Raw genomic sequence first — 25,531 nt, 5'->3', positions numbered from 1 at the left:
CTTCCACCAGATTCCCCCCCTTTCTCTCCAGGCTCTGTCATATTTATGGGCCAGTCTGCCACATTGCCAAGCCTCCTGCCTGGGATTGGTAAAATATAAATATGCAGATCGGCTCCTCCTCTCCTCCACCTGACTTCTAGAAGTTTCTCCTAGCTTCTAGAGCAGGGGTCTCCAAACTGTGGCCCAGGGGCCGGATGCGGCCCTTTGCTAGCCTTTATCCAGCCCTTGGGCACTATTCCTCCCACTGACACAAACGTTGGGGCACTATTTCTCCCACTGATACAATCATTGGGGCACTATTCCTCCCACTGATACCAACGATGGGGCATTATTTCTCCCACTGATACAATCATTGGGGCACTATTCCTCCCACTGATACCAACGATGGGGCACTATTCCTCCCACTGATACCAACGATGGGGCACTATTCTTCCCACTGATACAAACAATGGGGCACTATTCCTCCCACTGATACCAAACATGGGGCACTACTCTTCCTCCTACTGACCACCAATCTGGAGGCCATGTTTATGTTCACTAATGCTGGGCCCAGGACGTTTTTACCCCCACTGGCCACAACTTTTTTTTTTCAAATTTCTTTGCTCTTTTTTTGTTTATAGAGCAAAAAAAAACACCCAGTGGTGATTAAATACCACCAAAAGAAAGCTCTATTTGTGTGAAAAAAATTATAAAAATGTCATATTGGTACAGTGTTGCATGACTGCAATTGTCATTCAGAGTACGACAGTGCTGAAAATTGGCCTGGGCAGGAAGGGGGTATAAGTGCCCAGTAGGCAAGTGGTTAATTTCTTGCATTGTGTAAGAACTCAAATAATGACATGTGTCTTTGTGTACCTTTGCTCACATTCCCTGTATGACTGTAAAAATATAGAATGTATGTACAGTGTAGATATATATAGTATATAACATTACTATCTTCAACTGTCACACTGACTGCATGCTGTAACCTAAAATTGAACCTACTATCTGTTTTCAAAGAGGGGTCATTATAATCTGAGTTTAAAGACATGGGAGTTGATTCAGCTGGGGACTACTAACTAGTTAATTGAAGCATCTCCTCACCCACTCCCCTCATTGTTTGCATATCAGTTACATAATGCTGACCATCATACAGTCTGGAAGACAAGCAGCACTGGGCTTCTGGTGTGGTGAGCCTGCAAGGGACATTGCAGGAGAGAAGGTAAGTACTCCAGTGAAAGTTACTTTTATATTTTTGGAAATGCTGGACAATGGATATTTTAACTTTTTTAAAGAGGTGGAATTGTACTTTTTTATGTTGTTGTTGTGTTTGTATGGTTATACCCAGATATCCTTTCATAAGCCAAAATAATAGCTTGATGCTATTGTATGACAGCGAGTGTCTGTGTGACTGTGGAGGTAATACTATACCGAAAGCCTATTCTGCCATTGCTATATGAATAGATAAAATAAATAAGCATCACTGCCAAATATGCCATAATAATTGCCATGTGCACCTTTCATTTAAATTCTGAAATAACTGACTGGGCTCTTTGGCTCATTTTATTTTGTCCTTTATAAATCCACAGACAATACAGGTCTTCTCTAGCAGATGGCACCGATTCTATTGCTAGACACAACTAAAGGCAGATCCACCATGTAAACTATGATAAGAATTTCTTTTAGTACATGTCACTTCAACTTCTTGCGCAATAATTGCTCTGTCCTACTTATATTTGCAGGAAATGTAAACTGTGTCAGAATTCAAAGTACAAAGAGTTTACAGAAAGAGCTCATGGCTCCTCCCTTACTCTCCCTGTGAAGTCTTTTGCTACCATAAACGGACGCCCATTGGGAAAGACAGGTCTTTGACCCTCCAAACAAACGCTCAGGTATATTCCATTTAGGGCACTGAGTTTCTTGATTCTCACAGTCAGTTTAAGTGCTGTGACAATGGAAACGGCTGAAAAAAGAAGCACTGGAAAGAAAAGAAGCAAAATGTTTTCTGGGCTCTTAAAAAGTGCCCTGCTGGCTGTTGGATTTTTTGTGTACTTGCTGGTTGGGGCGATGGTTTTTCAGATGCTGGAACAAGAGTCAGAGTCAAATGTAAAGGAGGAAATGGAGCGCCATCGGCTGGACTTCCTGAATAACTATACATGTCTCACACAAGATGCTGTGGAACATCTGATTAAGGTAAGGAAACCAGTTTTGGAATATTAATGGTCCAAGAATGATGAGATGGTGTATATCTCCCATTTGTTTCTCATTTGTCATCATGGTTACAATTCTACACAGATGGGCAAGATGGGTTGTTGATGGAATGGGGATATAAAAAGTGAACCCTAGGCAAGTATAATCATTCAGATCACTTGATTCAACTAAGAGATAAGTTCACCTTTTCTAAAATAAATAAATGCACATCTTTTTGCAGGTAAAAAAAATGTGAATTTATTTTTTTACATTGCATCCCTGATCAACAGCTTGCAGATGCGATGCCTGAATCCTGCAGACTCTCAGTATGTTGTCTTCCCATACCTCCCATACAGGCAGGCAGTTATAAAATGACAGGAAGAATCGAACTACAAGAGTGTTCACCAGTAACATCGCAGTTCATTGAGAACTACAGGCAGTCAGCCACAATGACTGGTGGTACTTGTAGTCTATTAATTCACAGGAAACTGTGAATGAATGATGTGGCTGTGTGCATGGCTGCACTGTTTTCGAATTGTGACAGCAGGAACGTGGAGAAGATCCCCCGTCTGCTGTCACAGAGAGGGGAGCACTGGCAGCGGCAGGAGGTGGGTGTATAGGAGCATGTTACACCTTAAATATGGGTTTAAAATGCACCTAAAGGAGAACTTATCCTTCAAAGGTATATCTAAAGCCAAAACATAATTTTCTCTTGTAATAGTTTTTCCATTGAAATAACATAAAACAAGCATTGGTTACTTAGATCATGTACATATACAGATTGAATACATGTAAGGTATGTAATCCTATGGGCAGGTTGAAAGGCAACATTTAGTACATATAATAGTACAGCTTTGAGTTCTGTATTTGTGGAGGCAGGGCTAGCTAATTGCCAATCCAGGATGGACATGTATTTGTTTTTATAATCTGGTTTGCTCCTTGTACGTAAGGGTAACAGCAAGAGGGATAGGAAAAGGGTGGGTAACTAGGGATTGTAACATACAGTTGTGTTCAAAATAATAGCAGTTGGACATCACTAACCTGATCAATCACTGTTTTTGGTAGAAATGATATTTCTACATGGCAAATAATTTACTAGCAGGTCTAATAGAGTAATAGAAATCCAACAGACCCAACAGTCATAACATGCATGCTGCTGATTCTGTGTCATTGAATCACTAATTGAAAGGGGCATGTTCAAAATAATAGCAGTGTGGAGTTCTATTAGTGAGGTCATTCATTCTTTGAAAAACAGGTGGCAATTATTGCCCTTATTTAAGGAAGGAAGGCAGCAAATGTTGTACATGCTGGTTACAGTGCATTTCTCTCTGAAATTCTGAGGAAAATGGGTCGTTCCAGACATTGCTCAGAAGAACAGCGTACCTTGATTAAAAAGTTGATTGGAGAGGGGAAAACATATAAAGAAGTGCAGAAAATGATAGGCTGCTCAGCTAAAATTATCGCAAATGCTTTAAAATGGCAACCAAAACCTGAAAGACAAGGAAGAAAGCGAAAAACTATCATTGGAATGGATAGAAGAATAGCCAAAATGGCAAGGACTCAGCCAACAATCAGCTCCAGGAAGATCAAAGAAGGTGTAAAGTTACCTGTGAGTACTGTTACAATTAGAAGACGCCTATGTGAAGCCAAGCTATCTGCAAGAAGCCCCCGCAAAGTCCCACTGTTGAAAAAAAGACGTGCTGAAGAGGTTACAATTTGCCAAAGAGCACATTGACTGGCCTAAAGAGAAATGGCGCAACATTTTGTGGACTGATGAAAGTAAGATTGTTCTTTTTGGGTCTAGTGGCCGGAGACAGTTTGTCAGACGACCCCCAAACACTGAATTCAAGCCACAGTACACTGTGAAGACAGTGAAGCATGGTTGCGCAAGCATCATGATATGGGATGTTTCTCATACTACGGTGTTGGGCCTATTTATCGCATACCAGGGATCATGGATCAGTTTGAATACGTCAGAATACTTGAAGAGGTCATGCTGCCTTATGCTGAAGAGGAAATGCCCTTGAAATGGGTGTTCCAACAAGACAACGACCCCAAACACACCAGTAAACGTGTAACATCTTGGTTCCAGACCAACAAGATTGACGTTATGGAGTGGCCAGCCCAATCCCCGGATCTTAATCCAATAGAAAACTTGTGGGGTGACATCAAAAATGCAGTTTCTGAGGCAAAACCAAGAAATAGAGAAGAACTGTGGAATGTAGTCCAATCATCCTGGGCTGGAATACCTGTTCACAGGTGCCAGAAGTTGGTTGACCCCATGCAACACAGATGTACAGCAGTTCTCAGAAACAGTGATTATACAACGAAATATTCATTAAGTGATTCAAAGGAAAGCAAAATCTTCAATAATTTTTCAGTTTATATAGTGAATGTTTGAGTTTGTAAAGAAGAAAACAAACACTGCTATTTTTTTTTTTTTTTGAACAGTCTAATATTCACTTTTCTTCAATTTCTTTAGAGGAACAACACAAATTTTGATATATTTTTCTTCATGTTTTGATTTGGAATAGAATGTGTAGTGTTCCCAATGCATTTGTGTGTATGGAAATAAAATAAAATGGGTGGGGGGGGGGGATAGGAGTGTTCGATAAGGAAATGTGGGAAAATAGAAAAAAAAGTGAAAAGGGGTGGGGGGAGGGAAGGATAGGGGGGAATCTGGAGTTGGCATTAACCACTCAAAGGGGTTAATACATGACAGCAATAAGGGGTGTGTTTAGAGGAAAGCTCACACTTAGCAGGGAGGTAATTTTCCACTGATTGGGGGTCAACCTTGAGTTGTATTGCAGTAAGTTTTTCAAAGGAATATTTTTGGTGAAACTATGTAAAACCTATAGCAAAAGTATGATTGAGGGGTGTTTTAATATTCTACATTTTTTTTCTTATTAAAGTAGATGTAAAGGCTCAAGGTGGTTTTTTTTTTTTTTTTTTTTTTTTTTTATGTATGACGGTAAAAAACCTTCTGTGTAGGAGACTCCCCGCCCCCCCCCCCCCCCCAATACTTACCTGAGCCCCATCTCTGTCCACCAAACCAATGTGCACAAGAGCAGTGTCTCTCCTGGGTCGCTTCCTCCTCATTGGCTGAAATAGCAGCGGGAGCTGCCTGTCTGTCACAGCCAGTGAGCCAATAAGTAGAGAGGGTGAGGCCAAGGCCGCTATCTTTTCTGTAAGTTCATAGAGCAGCAGCTCTGGAGTGAGCTTGCTCAGGTACCCCCATAGCAAGCTGCTTACTGTGGGGTCAATCAACAGGAGGGAGGGGCCAGGAGCGCCAACAGGGACCAGAGGCTGCTCTGTGCAAAACCACTACACAGAGCAGGTAAGTATGACATGTTTGTGATTATTTATATATATATATATATATAATTTTTTTTTTTAATTTGCCTTTTGGTATCACTTTAAATAGAACAAAGAATTGATAAAAGCCTTGGCAAAAAAAAAAAAAGAAAAATGTGAAATCTGTGTACCAGTGTGGATATTTCCCTTTACTTCCTGGCCAGTAGACTCAACAGGAAGTAAAAGACTCTGTCCAAAGTAAGGAAAATGCCCTCTTAGTTATCAGCAGAACAAATGTCCTCCATTGGTAGATTTCCACACTTGTTCTTGTGAATAATCACAAGTTTGGATCTTCCCTCCTACACTATATTGCCAAAAAGATTGGGACGCCTGCCTTTACACGCACATGAACTTTAATGGCATCCCAGTCCATAGGGTTCAATATTGAGCTGGCCCACCCTTTGCAGCTATAACAACTTCAACTCTGGGAAGGCTGTCTACAAGGTTTAGGAGTGTGTCTATGGGAATGTTTGACCACTCTTCCAGCATTTGTGAGGTCAGGTACTGATGTCGGGCGAGAAAGCCTGGCTATCAATCTTCACTCTATATCATCCCAAAGGTGTTCTATCGGGTTGAGGTCAGGCCAGTCAAGTTCCTCCACCCCAAACTCACTCCTCCATGTCTTTATGAACCTTGCTTTGTGCACTGGTGTGCAGTCATGTTGGAACAGGAAGGGGTCATCCCCAAACTGTTCCATGAAAGTTGGGAGCATGAAATTGTCCAAAATGTCTTGGCATGCTGACATCTTAAGTGTTTCCTTCATTGGAACTAAGGGGCCAAGCCCAACACCTGAAAAACAACCCCACACCATAATCCGCTCTGCACCAAACTTTACACTTGGCACAATGCAGTCAGGCAAGCTCCGTTCTCCTGGCAACCGCCAAACCCAGATATGTCCATTGGATTGCCAGACAGAGAAGTGTGATTGGTCACTCCAGAGAACATGTCTCCACTGCTCTAGAGTCCAGTGGCAGTGTGCTTTACACCACTCACCTAATGCTTTGCATTGCACTTGGTGATGTAAGGCTTGGCTGCAGCTGCTCAGCTATGGAAACCTATTCCATGATGCTCTCTACGCACTGTTGTGCTAATCTGAAGGCCACATGATGTTTGGAGGTCTTTAGCTATTGACTCTGCAGACAGTTGGCAACTTCTGCGCACTGTGCGCTTCAGCATGTGCTGACCCCGCTCTGTCATTTTTATGTGGCCTTCCACTTTCACAGATGGTAGTCTATCACAGTACCACGATTAAATTCATTGAGCTCCTAAGAGCGACCCATTCATTCACGAATGTTTGTAGAAGCAGTTTGCATGCCTACATGCTTGATTTTGTACACCTGTGGCCATGGAGGTGATTGGAATACCTGAATCTAATGATTTGGAAGGGTGTCCCAATACTTTTGGCAACATAGTGTATATAGTTCCGATGACAATGGCCCACATGACAATTAGAGAGGGTGAATCTCCTTAACAGAGACCCAGGCAGTAATAAAAGCCTAACAGGGGTTTTAACTCTTAACCACACATTTGAAAACTTAAAAAAAAGTTTTGGCTTTAGATACTGTGTTATATTCTAATCTTATGATCCTTTAAAGTCTTATTTGGCAGGGCTTACAGATTGTCTCTAGGGCAGGGCTGTACTTTCTACTTGTCATTCTGCATTGTAAAATATTCATTCACAATGAAAGACCTTTATAGAATGTAACCGAGGCATCCTGACTTTCCCACGTATTAATAAATACAGAAATCCTTCAAATGGGTTTTAATGTGTTTTCCTGGCTGAATGTTATGGAACTTCTGTAGTGTACATCATTATTGACCTGTCTCATTGTGAATTTCCTGCACATTTATTGTACTTTTTTCAGTTAATCTTTTTCTTCTGCTGCATGTGTACGATCTGAATCTGCATTGAGTCTACCCCTTAATCGTTACTCCATAGATCCTAGTATGGATGCTCCTATGGATTATAGTAGGAGCCAAAGTGTACATAGGCACCTTGAGGATGGCATTCAGGTTTTCCAGTATATTTGCAAATGTATGCAAGGGGAGACCTGTACTTTTTAAAAATATTGGACATGTATTACAATTTTTTTCTTTATCGTACATCACAGGACACAGTGCAGGCTATAATCATTACTATCTGGGTTATGCACCACCTATAGGTGAATGGACATTGGAGGATCAAATAGGAAGTCCTCCCCTATATAACCCCCCCCCCCGCCCCTATACAGGAAGTACCTGAGTTTTGTAGCAAGCAATGAAATTCCAAAAAGAGAAGAAATGGATTTTACAGGTACGTATGTAGAAAAAACCCCAACATTTCTTTATTGTACATCACAGGACACAGGGCAGGCTATAATCATTACTATCTGGGATCTCCCAAAGCAGTGCCCTTGAGGGGAGCGAGACACATAACAGAAAAACTGCCACCAGACCAAAGGACCTATTCTGCCACTTGTAATACACTGCGGCTAAAGGCAGTATCCTCTGTAACTCCATCATCATTATTATCTGGGTTATGTACCACCTTTAGGTTAATAGACACTGTCAGATCAATTAAACAGGATGTCCTCCCCTATATGACCCCTCCTATACAAGAAGCGCCTCCCATTTTTTGTTTTTTTTTGTTTGCCATTGTCTTGGAGATGATGGTAACTGAAGTTCAGCTCCCTGTAAGTGTACTGCCGGTTCTCAAAAAGGTTCTAATAGGAATCAAGGGACTGCATAATCGGATCCATTCTAATGGCTGGACGCAAAAATTGATGTCACACGACCCTGTTGTGAAGATGGAAGACACAGGTATTGCCTGTAATGTCGTCTTACGGTGCTGGATCCTGCATAACTGAATCCTGAGCAGTTATTATCTGACTAAGGTGCTTTCTGACAGGGTGCTATACAGATTCAAGGCATGGACCCAGAGAAAAAAATAGGAGGACAGAGTCCTTGAAGGATTTTTATGACAAAGACTTTGGTGGGAATGGTAAGTTTACATTGGATTGTTTTGTTTAAAGTCTGACTATTTCTTTATTCTCCCGGCGGCCAATGGGGGCAGTGTGCTCTTTGGTTTGGTGGACTATGCTCTCTTGAAGGAGTATTGTGCTGTAGTTTCTCTTCCAACCATTAGAGGCAGCAGTCCCAGTCTCTATAGTCTATTCTTGTACAGTGGAGACAGGGAATTAGGGGGGGTGGCCATTCTGGCTTATGGTTTGTAGTCACATGTTGGCTGATGCTTAGCTGACTGGATGAGAATGTGTGCATATTACCGGTGGAGGAGCTGCATGACCAGACAGGACACGATTATACACTGCATTAGTCTGCATAATTCCAGGGGGCTTGTACAACTGTTTTTGATACACCCCTGCAGGGGTATCGGTGCACTTAACCAGTTGAGTCACCCGAGTAGCTCACATTTGGTCTGCAGGAGCTTACAGGAGCAGCATAGAGGCTGCATTCAGACTGACCTTGATGCATATGTGCTTGATTAGTCTTGCAAGTCTAGTACTCAACCAAGTACAATTAAGTTTGACACAGTTCTTTGAGGAAACAATATGCTTCTAGAAAGCTGGGCAGTTGCAGCATTGTATTACATTATTGCATACATACCTGTGCAATTATAATTGCATTACCTGTGTCATAACGCATAAACTGCATTCGTGCATGCATAAATAAGGCATTTACTACATACATACTTATCGCATAAACTATGTACATGCATACTTAATGCATAAACTGCATATATACATGCATACTTAAGTGCATTCTTGCATAGACTACATACTGTACTTGTGACGGGAGTCACTTTGGGTGGGGGGCCCATGGAATACAGCTCACTTTAGAGAGGTGGGGAGACCCCTGTCTCAGCTCCCCATATCCCTCTTATGTGGAAGTCACCCTGTGCCTGTTAGGGGTGCAGGGTGAAATGTCCTGATATTGTGTATACATGTATAGGAGATGGGTGGGGGTTGTGGATTGTTTGGTGTTATGTGATTGCATCCCATTGTTCTATTGTGTGTCTTGCTTGGGAGCAAACTATTATGGGATGTATGTGTTTGTGAATTGGCTTGGTGGGGGGTGTCTGCTGATGTGTTTCTTGTTGCTAGATTTGGTTTGCCCCGAACTGTGTCCTTATGCAGGGAGGGGAGAATTGTTCCCTTTAATGTATATACCGTATTTTCCGGCGTATAAGACTGGGCATATAAGACGACCCCCTACTTTTCCTGTTAAAATATAGGGTTTGAGCTATACTCGCCGTATAAGACTACCCCTCTTCCAACGCACACCAAATAAAAATGAAAAAACATCAGATTTGATTTCAATATGGTATGGTATTTCAGTATGCTATTCCAATGATGGGGCGCTATTCCTCCCACTGACACCAATGATGGGGCACTATTCCTCCCACTGACACCAATGATGGGGCGCTATTCCTCCCACTGACACCAATGATGGGGCGCTATTCCTCCCACTGACACCAATGATGGGGCGCTATTCCTCCCACTGACACCAATGATGGGGCACTATTCCTCCCACTGATACCAATGATGGGGCACTATTCCTCCCACTGATACCAATGATGGGGCACTATTCCTCCCACTGATACCAATGATGGGGCACTATTCCTCCCACTGATACCAATGATGGGGCACTATTCCTCCCACTGATACCAATGATGGGGCACTATTCCTCCCACTGACACCAATGATGAGGCACTATTCCTCCCACTGACACCAATGATGGGACACTATTCCTCCCACTGACACCAATGATGGTGCCCCATCATTAGTGTCAGTGTGTGAGGAATAGTGCCCCATCATTGGTGTCAGTGGGAGGAAAAGTGCCCCATCGTTGGTGTCAGTGGGAGGGAAAAGTGCCCCATCACTGGTGTCAGTGTGGAGGAGGAATAGTGCCCCATCGTTGGTGTCAGTGTGGAGGAGGAATAGTGCCCCATCGTTGGTGTCAGTGGGGGAGAGGAGCGGCTGCTCCTTCTTTTCGTTCGGCCGCTCGATTTTCGCGGGGCCGCTCGGCTCCGCCTCCTCGCCAGTGATTGGTCGCCTGTGTGCCTCTCCAGTGCTGGCGACCAATCACCGGTGAGGAGGCGGAGCCGAGCGGCCGAACTGAAAGAAGGAGCAGCCGCGCTTCCTGGACCGGATCGTCGTCGGACCGGAGCCAGGTAAGGTACAGCAGCCTCTCTGCCCACCCTGTACTTAGTGTCCGTTGGAGGAGGAGGGGGGCGGCGCCGCGCCACCCCTCAAAAAAGTGCCGTCCTGACACCGGCTCGCCGCATACCGGCGTATAAGACGACCCCCGACTTTTCATCAGATTTTTATGGGTTGAAAAGTCGTCTTATACGCCGGAAAATACGGTATCTTGTGTCTGTGTTAAAATAAAGCAGTCTATTTATTTCCTGTTTTTTTTTTTTTCAAGAGTGTTGTCCGTGGATCTGTGTTCGGACAGGGAAGCGGGAATTTAATGGAAATACCCTAGTGCAGTCTGGGTCCGGTTCCGTCACAGTACTTATATTTGCATAAACTGCATACTTATATGCATACTTGTGTAAACTGTGTACTTGTATAAATCAGCACACTTGCATAATTGAGTACCTGTATACTTGCATAAACTAAACTGCATATATGCATACTTGTATACCTTCATAACTACATACCTGTGTACTTGCATAGCTGCATGTAGACCAACATGGCAATGGACTTGCATTCCTGCGGGACTGCATAGTTAGATGGCAATATATAGTTGCTACATTGAGTTAAATGGTCCCAGAAGGGGGAGACACCTGTAAGGCAGGTACACTGCCCTTGGGTCCAGTGCACTCGGAGGGGTGGTGGTGGGGTAATCACAATGGACCAGTGGGGTCAGGTCCATCTGGGCCATTGCATTTGTCTGGGAGTGCAGCTATGCCTTGTGGCTGGGCTGCAGCCGCATTGCCCTGAATGTGCCTGATCTCGTCTGAATTTGGAAGCTAAGCAGGGTCAGCCCTGGTTAGTACTTGGATGGGCCAGGTGCTGTAAGCTTTTCCCCTCCTAAGTCTGAGGCTACTGTGCTTTGAGAAGACTCTCAGGCAAAGGATACTGGGGCAGTCCCTGAGGCTACTTTGCTCCATCTTTAGCGGCAGAAACCTAATCGGTTAAGTGTGCCTCTTGGGGCCTTCTGGGTTCATTATAGAGTTATCAGGCTTTTGCTTTTGCATTTTTGCTTGGAGCATAAGTTATGGGCACATTATTGTAGGACAAACGACAGGTTCTCAAGCCCAAAACCAAGCAAGGACGTGAGGTCTATCTTAGATCTCAAGGCACTAGACATATGTCTAGATGTCCTTCTGTTTCAGATGGGATCAGTCTGATCAGTCATGGCCTCTCTGCAAGAGATACATTTTAGGTGTCTATAATCCTCAGTGATGCATATTTTCGTGTGCCAACTTTTTTCAGGCTCATCATGGTTTCTGCAATTTGCAGTAAAGAATCGCCATTTTTGTTTTGTGGCACTGCCATTTTGGGCTGGTCACAGCCCCCTGAGTGTTCACTTAGCTCCTAGCCCCAGTATTGGGCTTGATGAGGATACAGGGAGGTGTCAATCTCATATTGCTTTAATCTTTCCTTTACTCAGAGAGCAGTCGGTTTCAAGGTTAAAGTGAAATATAAGAAACAAAAGCTATCCTTTGGTACGTCTTTGCATGAGGGAATGGTATATATTGTACGTTGAAGCAGTTTCCTATGTGCATTTCCACTTCAGAGGACCATGCTGTCTGTTTGGATCATGAAGCTCCAATCATTGGATTGCCGAAGGGATTTGTTGGGCTATTGCAGAGTCTAAATTCGTGGTGGTTGTTCAGAATCTTGAATTCTTCCAGGGATATGGAAGATGGGAATCAAACCCAGTCTCTCCAGTTGGGGGGCTGGTTTGGAGGTGACTACAGTTCAGGGGGCTCTGCACAGGAGGGAACACTACCTATCAATATCTTTGGACCTTCGGGCAGTACACCTTGCTCTGTATTATTGGAAGAACCAGTTGCACAGGCTGTGGTAAGGGTTCGGTCTGACAATGACACGGCAGTGCATATATCAACCACCAGGACGGCACAAGGAGTCATGCGGTTCAGGGAAAGGTGAACCACTTTCTGTCTGTCAGCAGTACATATTCCAGGTATAGAAAACTGGCAAGGTTTTTTTCCCCAGTCTTCAGCAGCTAATACCAGGAAAGTGGGCCTTGCATCCCGAGACATTCTCTGCAGCCTGTCAGAGTTGGGGAACTTTGGATGTAGATCTACTGGACTTCAGGTTCTACAAGTTAGACAGGTTTTGTCCAGACAGAGTTCCACAGGCAAGAAGGGTAAATGCACTGCTAACACCTTAAGAACCAGTTCTCCCTAATCTATACCTTCCCCTGATTCAACTATGGCCACATCTTTGAGCCAGATCCAGGAGGAGGGAACACTGACAATAGTGGTTGTCTGGCCTAGCCAAAGAAGGGCTTGGTACACTGACATAGTCAATCTAGCAGTAGAGGCTCCTTGGACACTTCTTTTTTTTTTTTTTTTTTTTTTTTAATTCAAATATTTATTAATAGTTTTCACAGTAATAACAATAGAAAAAAGATAAAAAAAAACATTTTTCATCTCGATCATCATAAAAATACAATTATTGCTTGGACACTTCTGGTCCACTCAGACCTATTGTCTGGAGTCCAATAATGTATCTTGTCTACAATTGCTAGGATTGAAGACTTGGCGGTTTGAAGCCCTGGTCTGAAAGGATCAGAGAGTCTTGGGTCCAGTTATCTCCGCACTGTTGAACCAGGAACCTGGCTTAAAGAAGCTTCGATTACAGGACCTGGAAATCTTATCTACCTGGTGTGAAGCTAGGTAATGGCATCAGCGGAGATGAACTGGCCTTAGGTACAATTAAAGGTCAGCTTCAGCACTATCCATTTGTTCTCAGAGACTGTTGTTTCTTACCCCTTGATTCATACTTTGTGCAGGGTGTAATGTAGTTGGTCCCATCTGTCAGGCCACCCTTGTGTCCTTGGAACTTGATCTTGGCTGTCCTTGCAGAAGCCACATTTTGAACCAATTCGGGGAAATTCCAATATTCTTTTGACTCAGAAGGTGGCTTCCTTGGTTACTATCACTTTGGCAAGAAGAGTATCAGAGCTGGCAGCTCTTTCATGTAAGGAGCCATTCTTGGTCTTGTATCTTGATGGTGATGTTGCTCCCCTATCCATAGAGTGGTTTCTAGTTTTCACCTGAATCAGGACAGTGTTTTGCCTTCCTCTTTTCCTAGTCCACATTCGGCAGGGGAAGGATTGCTGCATACTCTGAATGTAGTTTGGGTGGTCAGGATTTACTTGAGTTTGGCGGCACAGGTCAGGAATCCTGGTTTGTCCTGCTAGAAGGGCCCAGGAAAGGCAGGCGGCATCTAGGTCAACTATTTTTCATTGGATCCACCAGTTGATCATTCAAGCCTATGGTTTGAAGGGTAAGGTCCCACCCCTTTGGGTGAGAGAGCACTCTATCAAGAGTGGGAGGGTATCTTGGGCTATCCGCCATCAGGTATCAATGGCTCAGGCAGCTACATGGTCTTTGGTTCATACATTCACAAAGTTCTACCAAGTGGATGATGGAGTTACAGAGGATACCGCCTTTAGCCGCAGTGTATTACAAGTGGCAGAATAGGTCCTTTGGTCTGGTGGCAGTTTTTTCCGTTATGTGTCTCCCTCCCCTCAAGGGCATTGCTTTGGGATATCCCAGATAGTAATGATTATAGCCTGCTCTGTGTCCTGTGATGTACGATAAAGAAATGTTGGGTTTTTTTTTCTACATACCTACCTGTAAAATCCATTTCTTCTCTTTTTGGAATTTCATTTCTTGCTTCAAAACTGAGGTACTTCCTGTATGGGGGGGGGGGGGGTATATAGGGGAGGACTTCCTATTTGATCCTCCAATGTCCATTCACCTATAGGTGGTGCATAACCCAGATAGTAATGATTATAGTCTGCTCTGTGTCCTGTGATGTACTCAAAGAAATGGATTTTACAGGTAAGTATGTAGAAAAAAATAAAACATTTATCTCCTTCAACAATAAATTGCAAAGCACATGGCGAAAAATATTTGCAAAAATTCTTAGTTTTGAGCTGGCCATAGATGTTCAAATCTCAGTCTGTCCAATAGGATACAACCAGCATGTCGGATTTATCATGTGATTATTGCCATTAGCAATAGTCACTGTGAAAGCTTTATATGGAAAGTGTGTGGTGGTGTGTTTTTTTTTTTGTTTTTTTTTTTTTTTTTTTTTTTTTTACAAATTAATTTTTGCACAGTTCAGTCTACATGCTAAGCCATTAACAGAAAAGGGATAAAAGTATTTACAAATTCTTAACAAGCTGAAAAAGTGCTTTCAAAAAAGCTGTCATTCTTTAGAAGCGATAGTAATACCACCACTAATGAATAACTTCCTGCACAGCTGGAGGTTCGCTGTAGCTTCCAGATGAATCACCCCAAACCCATACTTCATCCCCACTTACAAGTACCTGCTGTAAGTTTACATTACAAATCTGGCAGGCTGTCAAAATACTGCTGCAGTAGAAAGCAATAGAAGAGCTAAGATTTCAGTGTGTCTGTTGTGAACCTTTTGAAGATTAATTTCTCCATAATAACTAAAGAGGTTGATGAGTGCTTGTTTCAGTTTGCTTTTACTGCATACTTGGAACATGCAAATTCTTAAGTGTGCATAGCCCGATATGTACTTTAAGATAGGAGTGCAAGTATGGTGGTAACTCACCCTGTTTATATGAGCATGTGGCTGAATTGTGACCGTTTGCATAGCTTGATGAGGTGGAAATGTGTCTATTTAGTCACCATGGCTGGGCTGCAGACACCAGAATGCTGCACAATGTAAATATTGCTGTGTCCTGGGCATATCGAAACACTGCATCTACACCTGCAATCTGTCACAAGTCTCTCCCATCCTGTGACTGGGCAGTAAAAGATGGCATCAGACTGATAACTCATTTATCTGTTACTATGCTCTCTTCCCCGTAAGCTTTCTCTCTCCCCTCCTGTATAAGGAATTTAGAAAGGATGATACCAGGTATAAGGGTGTTTTTATTATACATCCTGTTACCTCTTAACCACTTGCCTACCGGGCACTTATATCCTCTTATTTACCAGGCCAGCTTTCAGCACTGTCGCACTTTGACAATTGCGCGGTCATGCAAGATTGTACCCATATGAAATTTTTATCATTTTTTTCTCACAAATAGAGCTTTCTTTTGGTGGTATTTAATCGCTGCTGGGCACTTTACTTTTTGTGCTATAAGCAAAAAAAGTGCAAAAAATTTTGAAAAAAAAAAAAAGTTTTTTTTTTGTTTCTATTATAAAGTTTTTCAAACGGGTAATTTTTCTCCTTCACTGATGTGCGTTTGATGAGGTAGCACTGATGGGCACTGATAGGCAGCACTGAAGGGCACTGATAGGCGGCACTAATGAGGTGGCACGAATAGGCGGCACTGATAGGCAGCACTAATGAGGTGGCACGGATAGATGGCACTGATATGCGGCACTGATTGGTGGCACTGATAGGCGACACTGATAATGGGTACTGGTAGACAGCACTGATATGTGGCACTGACTGGCACAACCGCTGGGCACTGACTGGCACAACCGCTGGGCACTGACTGGCAGCACTGCTGGGCTGCACTGATGGGCACTGGTGGGCACAGGTGGGTGGCACTACTGGGCACAGGTGGTGACACTGCTGGGTGGCACAGGTGGGTGCATTGCTGGGCACAGGTGGGTGCATTGCTGGGCACAGGTGGGCGGAACTTGTGTGTGGCACTGCTGGGCACCGATCATCAGGGCACTGGTGATCAGTGACCCTGATGATCGGTGCCGATCCCCACTCTGACAACTGCCGGTTTTCGGCAGTACTTTCCTCACGATCTGACAGCGTGAGAAAAGTGCAGCCGAGAACTGGCATTTGCATTTTCCCGGTGATCAGCGTGTCATTGGACACGGCTGATCACGTGGTAAAAGGCCGCTGTGATTGGCCTTTTACGACGTCACGTGATCAGCTGTGTCCGTAGGACACAGCGATCACGGAGATCGCCGGGTGCGCGCCCCGGGGGGCGTGCAGGAGAGCGCGTTCTGGGAGGACATCATATGACGTCCACCCAGAACTGGCCGGCCGCAGTGCAGCCGTCATTCGGCTATCTGCGGTCGGCAATTAGTTAAAGCAAGGGTGTCCAACTCAATTTCATTGCAGATTACATCAGCATTATGGTTGCCCTCAAAGGGCCGGTTGTATCTGTAAGACTATAAAATTATTATTATACAGGATTTATATAGCACCAACAGTTTGCGCAGCGCTTTACAATGTAAAGGGAGACAGTACAATTACAATACAGTTCAGTACAGAAGGAATAGGAGGGCCCTGCTTGTGGAGCTTACATTCTAAAGGAATGGGGAGGTGGTACAAAAGGTGATAGCTTCAGGTGATGATCGGATGGAGGTGACTCAAGTACAGTTCTTAGGTGGCGGTGGGGTAGGCCTTCCTGAATAAGCGAGTTTTCAAAGATCGCCTAAAGGCAGACATCATGGGGGCTGACTGGATATAATGGGAAAGGGAGTTCCAGAGGATGTGACTTTGGAGAAGTCCTGGAGGCTAGAGAGCAAGAGGAGCAGACAATTTAGACGATATCTGCGGATCAGGTTGGTGATGTAGGTGGGAGCAGTGTGGTGGATGGCTTTGTATGTTGAGGTTATTACTTTGAATTTTACACGTTTGGTTAGTGGATGCCAGTGAAGGCAGAGAGGGGCAGCAGGCGCTGATCGGTTGGTAAGGTGCACAAGTCCAGCAGCAGCATTCATAATAGACTGAAGGGGGGATAACCTGTGTAATGGTAGGCCACTGAGGAGGGAGTTGCAGTAATCAAGGCGGGATATAACCAAGGCGTGGATAAGTTGTTTTGTGGTATCATTAGTCAGGAAGGGGCGGATTTTGAAAATGTTGCAGAGGTCGAGACGGAAGGATTTAGCTAGTCATTGGATGTGGGGCCCAAAGGAGAGGACAGAGTCTAGGATTACACCTAGCACCCTGGCATGAGGGGAAGGACCAATGGTTGTGCTGTTGATCTTAATGGTAAAGTCCAGGGAGGAGAAAATATTACAAGTTCGGTTTTAGAAAGATTGAGTTTGTGGGAGTGGTGTGACATCCATACTGATATATTGCTCAGTAGATTTATGATACGTGAGATTGAGGGGGTGAGCTGGGGAGTGGAGAGATAGATCTGGGTGTCATCAGCATAGAGGTGGTATTGGAGTCCATGGGAGGTTATCAATTGGCCCAGGGAGGAGATGTGGAGAAAGAAAAGGAGGGGCCCAAGGACAGAGCCTTAGAGTACCCCAACAGAAAGAGGTAGAGGAGTTGTTGTTGTATGTAACGCTGAAAGTATGCTGAGAAAGGTAAGAGGAGAACCAGAAGAAAGCAGAGTCATGGAGGCCAAGGGAGTGGAGTTTACAGAGTTTATGGTGGTTGACAGTGTCAAAGGAAGCGGAAAGGTCTAGGAGTTTGAGTATGTAGTAGTGGCCATTTGGTTTTAACAGTTAGTAGGTCCCTAGTGAGTTTTAGTAGGGCAGATTCAGTGGAATATTGTGGGCTGAAGCCAGACTGTAGGGGATCGAGAAGGTTGTTGTCGGTAAGGTAGCAACTCATACGGTTGTGAACAAGGTGCTTGAGAACCTTGGAGGCAAATGGGAGCAGGGAAATGGGTCTTAAGTTATTCAAATAGGTGGGGTCCAATGAGGGTTTTTTAAGTATGGGGTAACCTGTGGATGTTTGAGCAGGGAGGGAAAGGTGCCGGTGGAGAGGGAAAGGTTGAAGATGTGGGTTAGAGAGTTCAGGATAGAGCAGGAAGGAGGTCGCAATAATCATGAGGGGACAGGTGGTGAGGTGAGCCTTGGAAAGGGGTTTGGCAATGTCCTTGGTGGTAACGGGGTTGATGGAGGAATAGTGTTGAGTGGTGTTGGGCCTTATATGTTAGTTGGGGGAGGAAGCTTCACACTGGAGATATCATCACGAATTGTCAATCTTGTTCTTGAAATTACTGGCAATCTCCTGAGCAGTAAGTAAGCTGGTGGGTGGAGGTAGTGGGGGATGGAGTAAGGAATCAAGGGTAGCAAAAAGTTGACGAGGATTGGATGAGAGTGTTTTGATGAGTTATGTACTAGGTTTGTTTTTCAGTGTGGAGGCTGCAGTTGTATTTGAGAAGGGTGGATTTGTAGGGGGTGAAATCTTTCAGGGATTTAGTTTTATGCCATGCTTGTTCAAGAGCACGGTTGCTTCTCTTGAGATATCTGGTGTCATCTGTTTGCCAGGGTTGTGACAGGCGAGACCTAGTTCTGTGTGTAGAGAAAGAGAGGAGCAAGTACGTCCAAGGAGGATGATAGTGAGTTGTTGAAGGCAGATGTGGCCAGGTTTGGACAGGACGGGTGCAATTTTATCATAAAGGCACTTTGTAGCGGTGTGAAGAAGGGAAGGGCTGATGTGGAGGTTTCTGCGGGTAACTGTTTGCTGGTTGGAGGTAAGAGACAGGGAGAGTGTAAAGCTGAAAAAAATGTGATCAGAGAGAGGAAAAGGGGTGTTAGAGAGGTTACATGGTGTGCATAGGTGGGAGAATACAAGGTTGAGGGTGTTGCCATTAAATAGGTGTTTGGTTTGTGTCCATTGTGTTAAGTTAGTTTGAGAAGTGGCTGAGGTGTTAACATTGATTGGGATGTTTAAGTCACTGAGGATCTTGACAGGCACCTCAGAGGAGAGAAAGTAGGGTAGCCATGAAGAGAAGTCATCAAGAAAGCGGGAGACTGGGCCAGGAGGCCGGTAGATAACTGCAATCCTCAGACAAACAGGAGAAAAAAGACTAATACACTGCACTTCAAAAGAGCAGAGGGACAGAGTGGGGGGTGCAGGAAGAAGCTGGAATCTGCTTTGTGGGTAAAGAAGTCCAACTCCACCCCCTTTTCGTCCACTGGGTCTGAGCGAGTGTGTTCGGAGGAGACTACCATGGGAGAGTGCAGCTGAGGAGACAAAGTCAGATTCCTAGAGCCAGGTTTTGGTAACAGCAAGTACGTTGAGGGAGTGGGAGAGGAAGAGGCCATTGACAGTAGAGAGTTTGTTAGAGACTGAGCGGGCATTCCAGAGGGCACAATAGTGGGAGGGGCTGGCGCACATGGAAGTAGGGGAATTGATATAAGAGCATGAGGGTTATGGTTGCTGCCACAGAAAGGAAGACTGCTGGTTCTGTGGATGGGAGTTTTATGGTGGAGGGCCAGGGTTTGAGGCAATGTCTCCAGAAGTTAGTAGTACTAGGAGGGTGAGGGAGGTGAGGTGAGAGCAGGATTTATGAGGGCAAATGCCGCAGTGATTTTGGAACAGTTACATTATGTGGGCGAAGGGAGAGCAGGAGATAAGTGCAATGATATTGAGAGGGCAGAAGTGAGGGTGATTATGAACAGGTCATGAGGTGGAGGAGGGGTAAAGAAGACATTTTGAGGAGGGAGGGCATTATATCAAAAAAAGTTAATAAAGGCATGTTGGAGAGTGAGGAGAAATAAAAAAAAGAGAGGATGAGGGAAAGCGATAGGAGAAGAAAGATCACTTGCAGGCTACTTGGAGTGGAGCACTAAAGTTTGTACTTGCCTTAGTTAAGAGTAAGGTGCCTTAGTTAAGGTGTCGTGTTCAAGATGCAATGCATTTAGCACAGGAATGGCACTTTACGCAAGGAATGGCCAGCCTGTCCCCTCACCAGCCGTCCCAAGCACTGTAATTACTTTATATTTGGATGGACTGGGGGAGGTTAGGAAATTGTTCAATTAGGAGCTAATAAATGACACATGGTGAAAGATTTCTGCCCTTGACAAATTGCAAGCAGTATGAACACAAGATAAGGCAAGGTGATTGATCTCAGCTAAGGCACTATGAGAGTATGTTAATATAATATAGACAAGTACTAACAGCAGTTACAATAAGTCTAACAAATGTATCTACTCTTTATCATGTTAATATTTGCCTCTGCAATCGATTTATTACTGGTGTTCGTAACAACCTAAGACCTAAAGTGGTTGTAAATGCTCAAGGTTTTTAACCTTCATGCATTCTATGCATAAAGGTAAAAAAAAACGTGTGTGTGTGTGTGCGCAGCAGAGCCCCCCCCCCCCCAATATTTGAGCCCCCTCATAATCCAGCGACGTGCACGAGAGCAGCGGCTCTCCCATAGACTCCCACTACTGTCAATCACAGCCAATGAGAAGAGAGGGGGGGGCAGGGCTGAGCCTTGCTCTGTGTGTGTAAATAGACATACAGAGCAGCAGCTCAGGAGCAAGCCTGATTGGGTGCCCCCAAAGCAAGCTGCTTGCTCTGGGGGCACTCATCAGGAAGGAGGGGCTAGGAGCGCCGGTTGGGGAAGAAAGAGGAGGAGGGGAGGATCCTGTGCAAAACCACTGCCCAGAACAGGTATGACATGTGTTTTTGTTTTGTTTTTTTAAATGCCTCTAGTATCACTTTAAATAATAAAGGGCAGGTGCAGACCAGCATGGAGCCCACAAACTCCTGTAGCAGATGATGCAAGAATGATAAGGAGGGTCACACATCACTGGTATCATCCACAAGAAACGTTATTAGAGACTGCTCATACAGGTTCTGCGATGGTGGTGTTCTGTCTGAGAAGTTTCCTGTATAGTTCTTGTGGATGATACCTGTGGTGTGTGACCCTCCTTTTCAACTGGCATAGAAGTGTATAATTGTCCTAATTATAAGTAGATCCAGAGCAACTCACTGTGTTACATGAGATGTCAAGAGCCTCCCACCATCAAAAGTTGAGTTATCCCATCCTCCCTCACATCACAGTGCACCCCCCTTATCTTGTGCTGCTGCCTAGAAGAAGCTGGGTGCAGTGAAAGTGCAGGGTCTGGAGGAGGACCAGAGGAGGGCTGGAGTCTGCTGAATGCTGAGACTAGGGGAGACAGAGCTGAGGGGTGCTGTGACTGCACAGAGAGCGCAGTATCTGGTAATGGTGTTCTGTCCTCTCTGCTGCCGACTGCTGAAACAAGGTGGGGACGAGGGGGATACTGTAGGAGAGGTGTGAGGATGACTCGAAATAGTCTGGAGGGCCCACGGGCCTTGTGTTTTGTGCTTTAAAGCATAGGCAGTTCAATGATTTTGCTTGTGGCCAGAAAACGCTGCTTAAAACCACAAGCAAACACAATAGTAATGTTGATCCAATACCTAAAGTGTTACTAAAGTCAAAAATATATATATATGTTATATATATTTTTTTTTTTAATCACTTGCTCTCTGGAAGATTTACCCCTTCATGACCAGGCAATTTTTTGCTGTTCGGCACTGTGCTATTTCAACTGGTAATTGCACAGTCATGCAATGCTGTGCCAAAACAAAAGTTATGTTTTTTCACACAAATAGAGCTTTCTTTGGTGGTATTTGATCACCTGTGCAGTTTTTACTTTTTACACTATATAGAAAAAAAGACTGAAAAATAAAAAAAACAATATTGTTCACTTTTGGTTATAAAAAATATCAACTAAACTCAAAGCTAGGCATAAATTTAGGCCAAAATTTATTTTGCTACATGTCTTTGGTAAAAAAAAAAAAACCCAATATATGTATATTATGGTTTGTGTGAAAGTTATAGTGTCTACAAACTATGGTGTGTGTGTGTGTGTATATATATATATATATATATATATATATATATATATATATATATATTACAGTTGCAAGAAAAAGTATGTGAACCCCTTGGGATTACGTGGAGTTTTGCATGAATTGGGCATAAAATGTGCTCTGAACGTCATCTAAGTCACAACAATAGAAGAACACAGTCTGCTGAACATAATACTACACAAACATTAGATGTTGCCATGGTTTAATTGCACATAACATGTAAACATTCACAGTGCAGGGAGGAAAAAGTATGTGAGGCCCTAGCTTAATGACTTCTCCCAGAGCTAATTGGAGCCAGGAGTGAGCCAACCTTGACTCCAATCAGTGTGATGATATTGGATGTGTTGCTGACAGCTGTCCTGCCCTTAAAAAACACACACCTGTTTTGGGTTTACTGGTTTCAAGAAGCACTGTCTGATGTGAACCATGCCTCGCAGAAAAGAGCTCTCAGAAGACCTACGATCAAGAATTGTTGACTTGCATGAAGCTGGAAAGGGTTACAAAAGTATCTCCAAATGCCTTGATGTTCATGTGTCCACGGTAAGTTTAGCACTGTTGCTACTCTCCCTAGGCGTGGTCGTCCTGTAAAAATGACTGCAAGAGCACAGCGCAGAATGCTGCATGAGGTAAAGAAGAATCCCAGAGTGTCAGCTAAAGACCTACAGAAATCTCTGGCACATGCTAACATTTTTGTTGACACATCTACAATAAGGAAAACATTAAACAAGAATGGAGTACATGGGAGGACACCACGGAGGAAGCCATTGCTGTCCAAAAAGAAGATTGCAGCACGTTTGAAGTTTGCAAAAGAGCACCTGGATGTTCCACAGCACTACTGGCAAAATATACTGTGGACAGATGAAACCAAGATTGAGTTGTTTGGGAAGAACACACAACACTATGTGTGGAGAAAAAAAGGCCCAGCACACCAACATCAAAACCTCATCCCCACTGTAAAACATGGCGGAGGGAGCATCATGGTTTGGGGCTGCTTTGCTGCCTCAGGGCCTGGACAGATTGTTGTCATTGATGGGAAAATGAATTCCAGAGTTTATCAAGACATTTTGCAGGAAAACGTACAACCATCTGTCCGCCAACTGAAGCTCCGCAGAGGATGGGTGATGCAACAGGACAATGACCCAAAGCATACAAGTCATTCAACAAAACAATGGCTGCAACAGCACAGAATACGCCTTCTGGAGTGGCCCAGTCAGAGTCCTGACCTCAACCCCATTGAAATGCTGTGGCATGACCTTAAGAGAGCGATTCACACCAGACATCCCAAGAATATTGCTACACTGAAACAGTTTTGTGAAGAGGAGTGGTCCAAAATGACTCCAGATCGTTGTGCAGGTCTGATCTGCAACTACAGGAGACGTTTGGTTGAGGTTATTGCTGCCAAAGGAGGGTCAACCAGTTATTAAGTCCAAAGGTTCACATACTTTTTCCTCCCTGCACTGTGAATGTTTACATGTTATGTGCAATTAAACCATGGCAACATCTAATGTTTGTGTAGTATTATGTTCAGCAGACTGTGTTCTTCTATTGTTGTGACTTAGATGACGTTCAGAGCACATTTTATGCCCAATTCATGCAAAACTCCACAAAATCCCAAGGGGTTCACATGCTTTTTCTTGCAACTGTGTATATATATGTATATGTATATATATACGTGTGTGTGTGTGTGTGTGTGTGTGTGTGTGTGTATATATATATATATATATATATATATAGGAATTTCCACAGTTTTTACTTGCTGACTGCCTATACCATTTCCTGAGGTGCTAAAATGCCAGGGTAGTATGACCCCTTTTTGGCAGACACCCCAAGGATTTTGCAGACAGGCATGTCGAGTCCATGGAAGATTTTATATTTTGCCACAAATTTTTTGAAAATGACAAATTTTTTTTTCTTACACACAGTTGTCACTTAAATGATATATTGCTCAAGCATGACATGGGTATATGTGGAATAACACCCCAAAACACATTCTTCTACTTTTCCTGAGTATGGGGATACAACATGTGTTTGTTTTTTACATTTTGCTTTGCAGGAAAAATAAAGATCAGTTCTCCTGCAATGCAAAGCTTGCTGTCATGAACCTAACTCAACCATGAACTGTCATGAATGAGTTAAGTTTTTGACAGTTCAAGATAGTGATCTGTGATTGGGTGGAACTGGTCACATGGTACAGGGTGCTGTGATTGGCTCCATGTATCATGTGACAGCTGTGGGCCAATCACAGCTCACTAACAAGAGACACAGAGCTGTTATGAATCACAATGATTCATAGCAGCTTTGCTAACATTGTGATCATATGATCGCATATTGATCACATGATCACCGGGTCCTGTTATCCGGGATCTTCATTCCAGCAGTTGTGGCGTGGGTGGGGAGCGCTGTGTTAGTACAGCCAGAGCGACCTACCCGTATGTCGCTTTGCCTGTAGCTGCCGCCTGTCTGTAGTACATTGCGGGTGGGTAGGAAGCAGTTAAGATAACCTGTTACACTCACCTGCTCTGTGCAGTGGTATTGCACAGAGTGGCCCTGATCCTCCTCCTTCTCAGGTCCCTTGGCAGCGCTCCTGGCTCCTCCTCTTCTTTGTGTGTCCCCATAGCAAGCTGTTTGCTATGCAGGCATACAGTGTCTCCATGTTCCAGAGCTGTGTGTCTTTGGAGCCGCGCTCCATAAACTTACACAGCGGGATTTGACCCCAATTCCTCCAAACTGCATTTTATTGATGGCAGCAAGAGACCATGGCTCCTGCTCAAGTGCTGTGTGAAGACGAAGAGGGGAGAAGAGATGCAGCCAAGCACACTGCAGGATCAATTCTCCCCTCCCCTTCAGACAGGGAAGGGGGGGCAAAGATGTATAAGGGCTAGTTCACACTAAATGCAGTTCAGTGCACTTTTTTTTTCTGCATTAAAAATGCATGCACAGTATTTCCCATGTATTCTAATGGCCCTAGTTCACAGTAGTGCAGTCAGTTTCCAGTGCAAAAAAAAAGTAGAACATGCTGCATTTTTTTTGCACCGAAACCATACTGGAACATGGCAAACTGCATCAAAACTGCACCAAAACTCAATGTGGTGGGAACTGTAAAAACGTATCCGGAGTGCATTTTTGTAGTGTGAAATGGCCCTAAAAGTTTTTTTTTACCCTTAATGCAAAGAACATATTAAGGTAAAAACTGTTTTTTGCTTTAGTATCACTTTAACAACAACCTGTGGGACTTCAGCTTTCAGCAACTGATAAAAAGAGCAAAC

General features: G+C 43.9%; 1 protein-coding gene across 1 annotated transcript in view; it reads left to right on the top strand.

The window, feature by feature from the left end:
* Positions 1-1,727: 1,727 nt before the first annotated feature.
* The window catches only part of LOC149462683 (potassium channel, subfamily K, member 16-like), a 50,310-nt gene continuing 26,506 nt past the window's right edge, over positions 1,728-25,531 (top strand). The window contains exon 1 of the mRNA XM_089676531.1: positions 1,728-2,172. Coding sequence (XP_089532657.1) covers positions 1,933-2,172 — 240 coding nt within the window. The 5' untranslated portion in view covers positions 1,728-1,932. The remainder of the gene's footprint in view (positions 2,173-25,531) is intronic.

This window comes from Staurois parvus, unplaced genomic scaffold (genome assembly GCF_062004578.1).
Source record: "Staurois parvus isolate SC_StPar_1 unplaced genomic scaffold, SC_StPar_1.0 ptg000171l, whole genome shotgun sequence".
Classification (NCBI taxonomy): domain Eukaryota; kingdom Metazoa; phylum Chordata; class Amphibia; order Anura; family Ranidae; genus Staurois; species Staurois parvus.
This window is presented reverse-complemented; position numbering and strand designations above follow the sequence as displayed.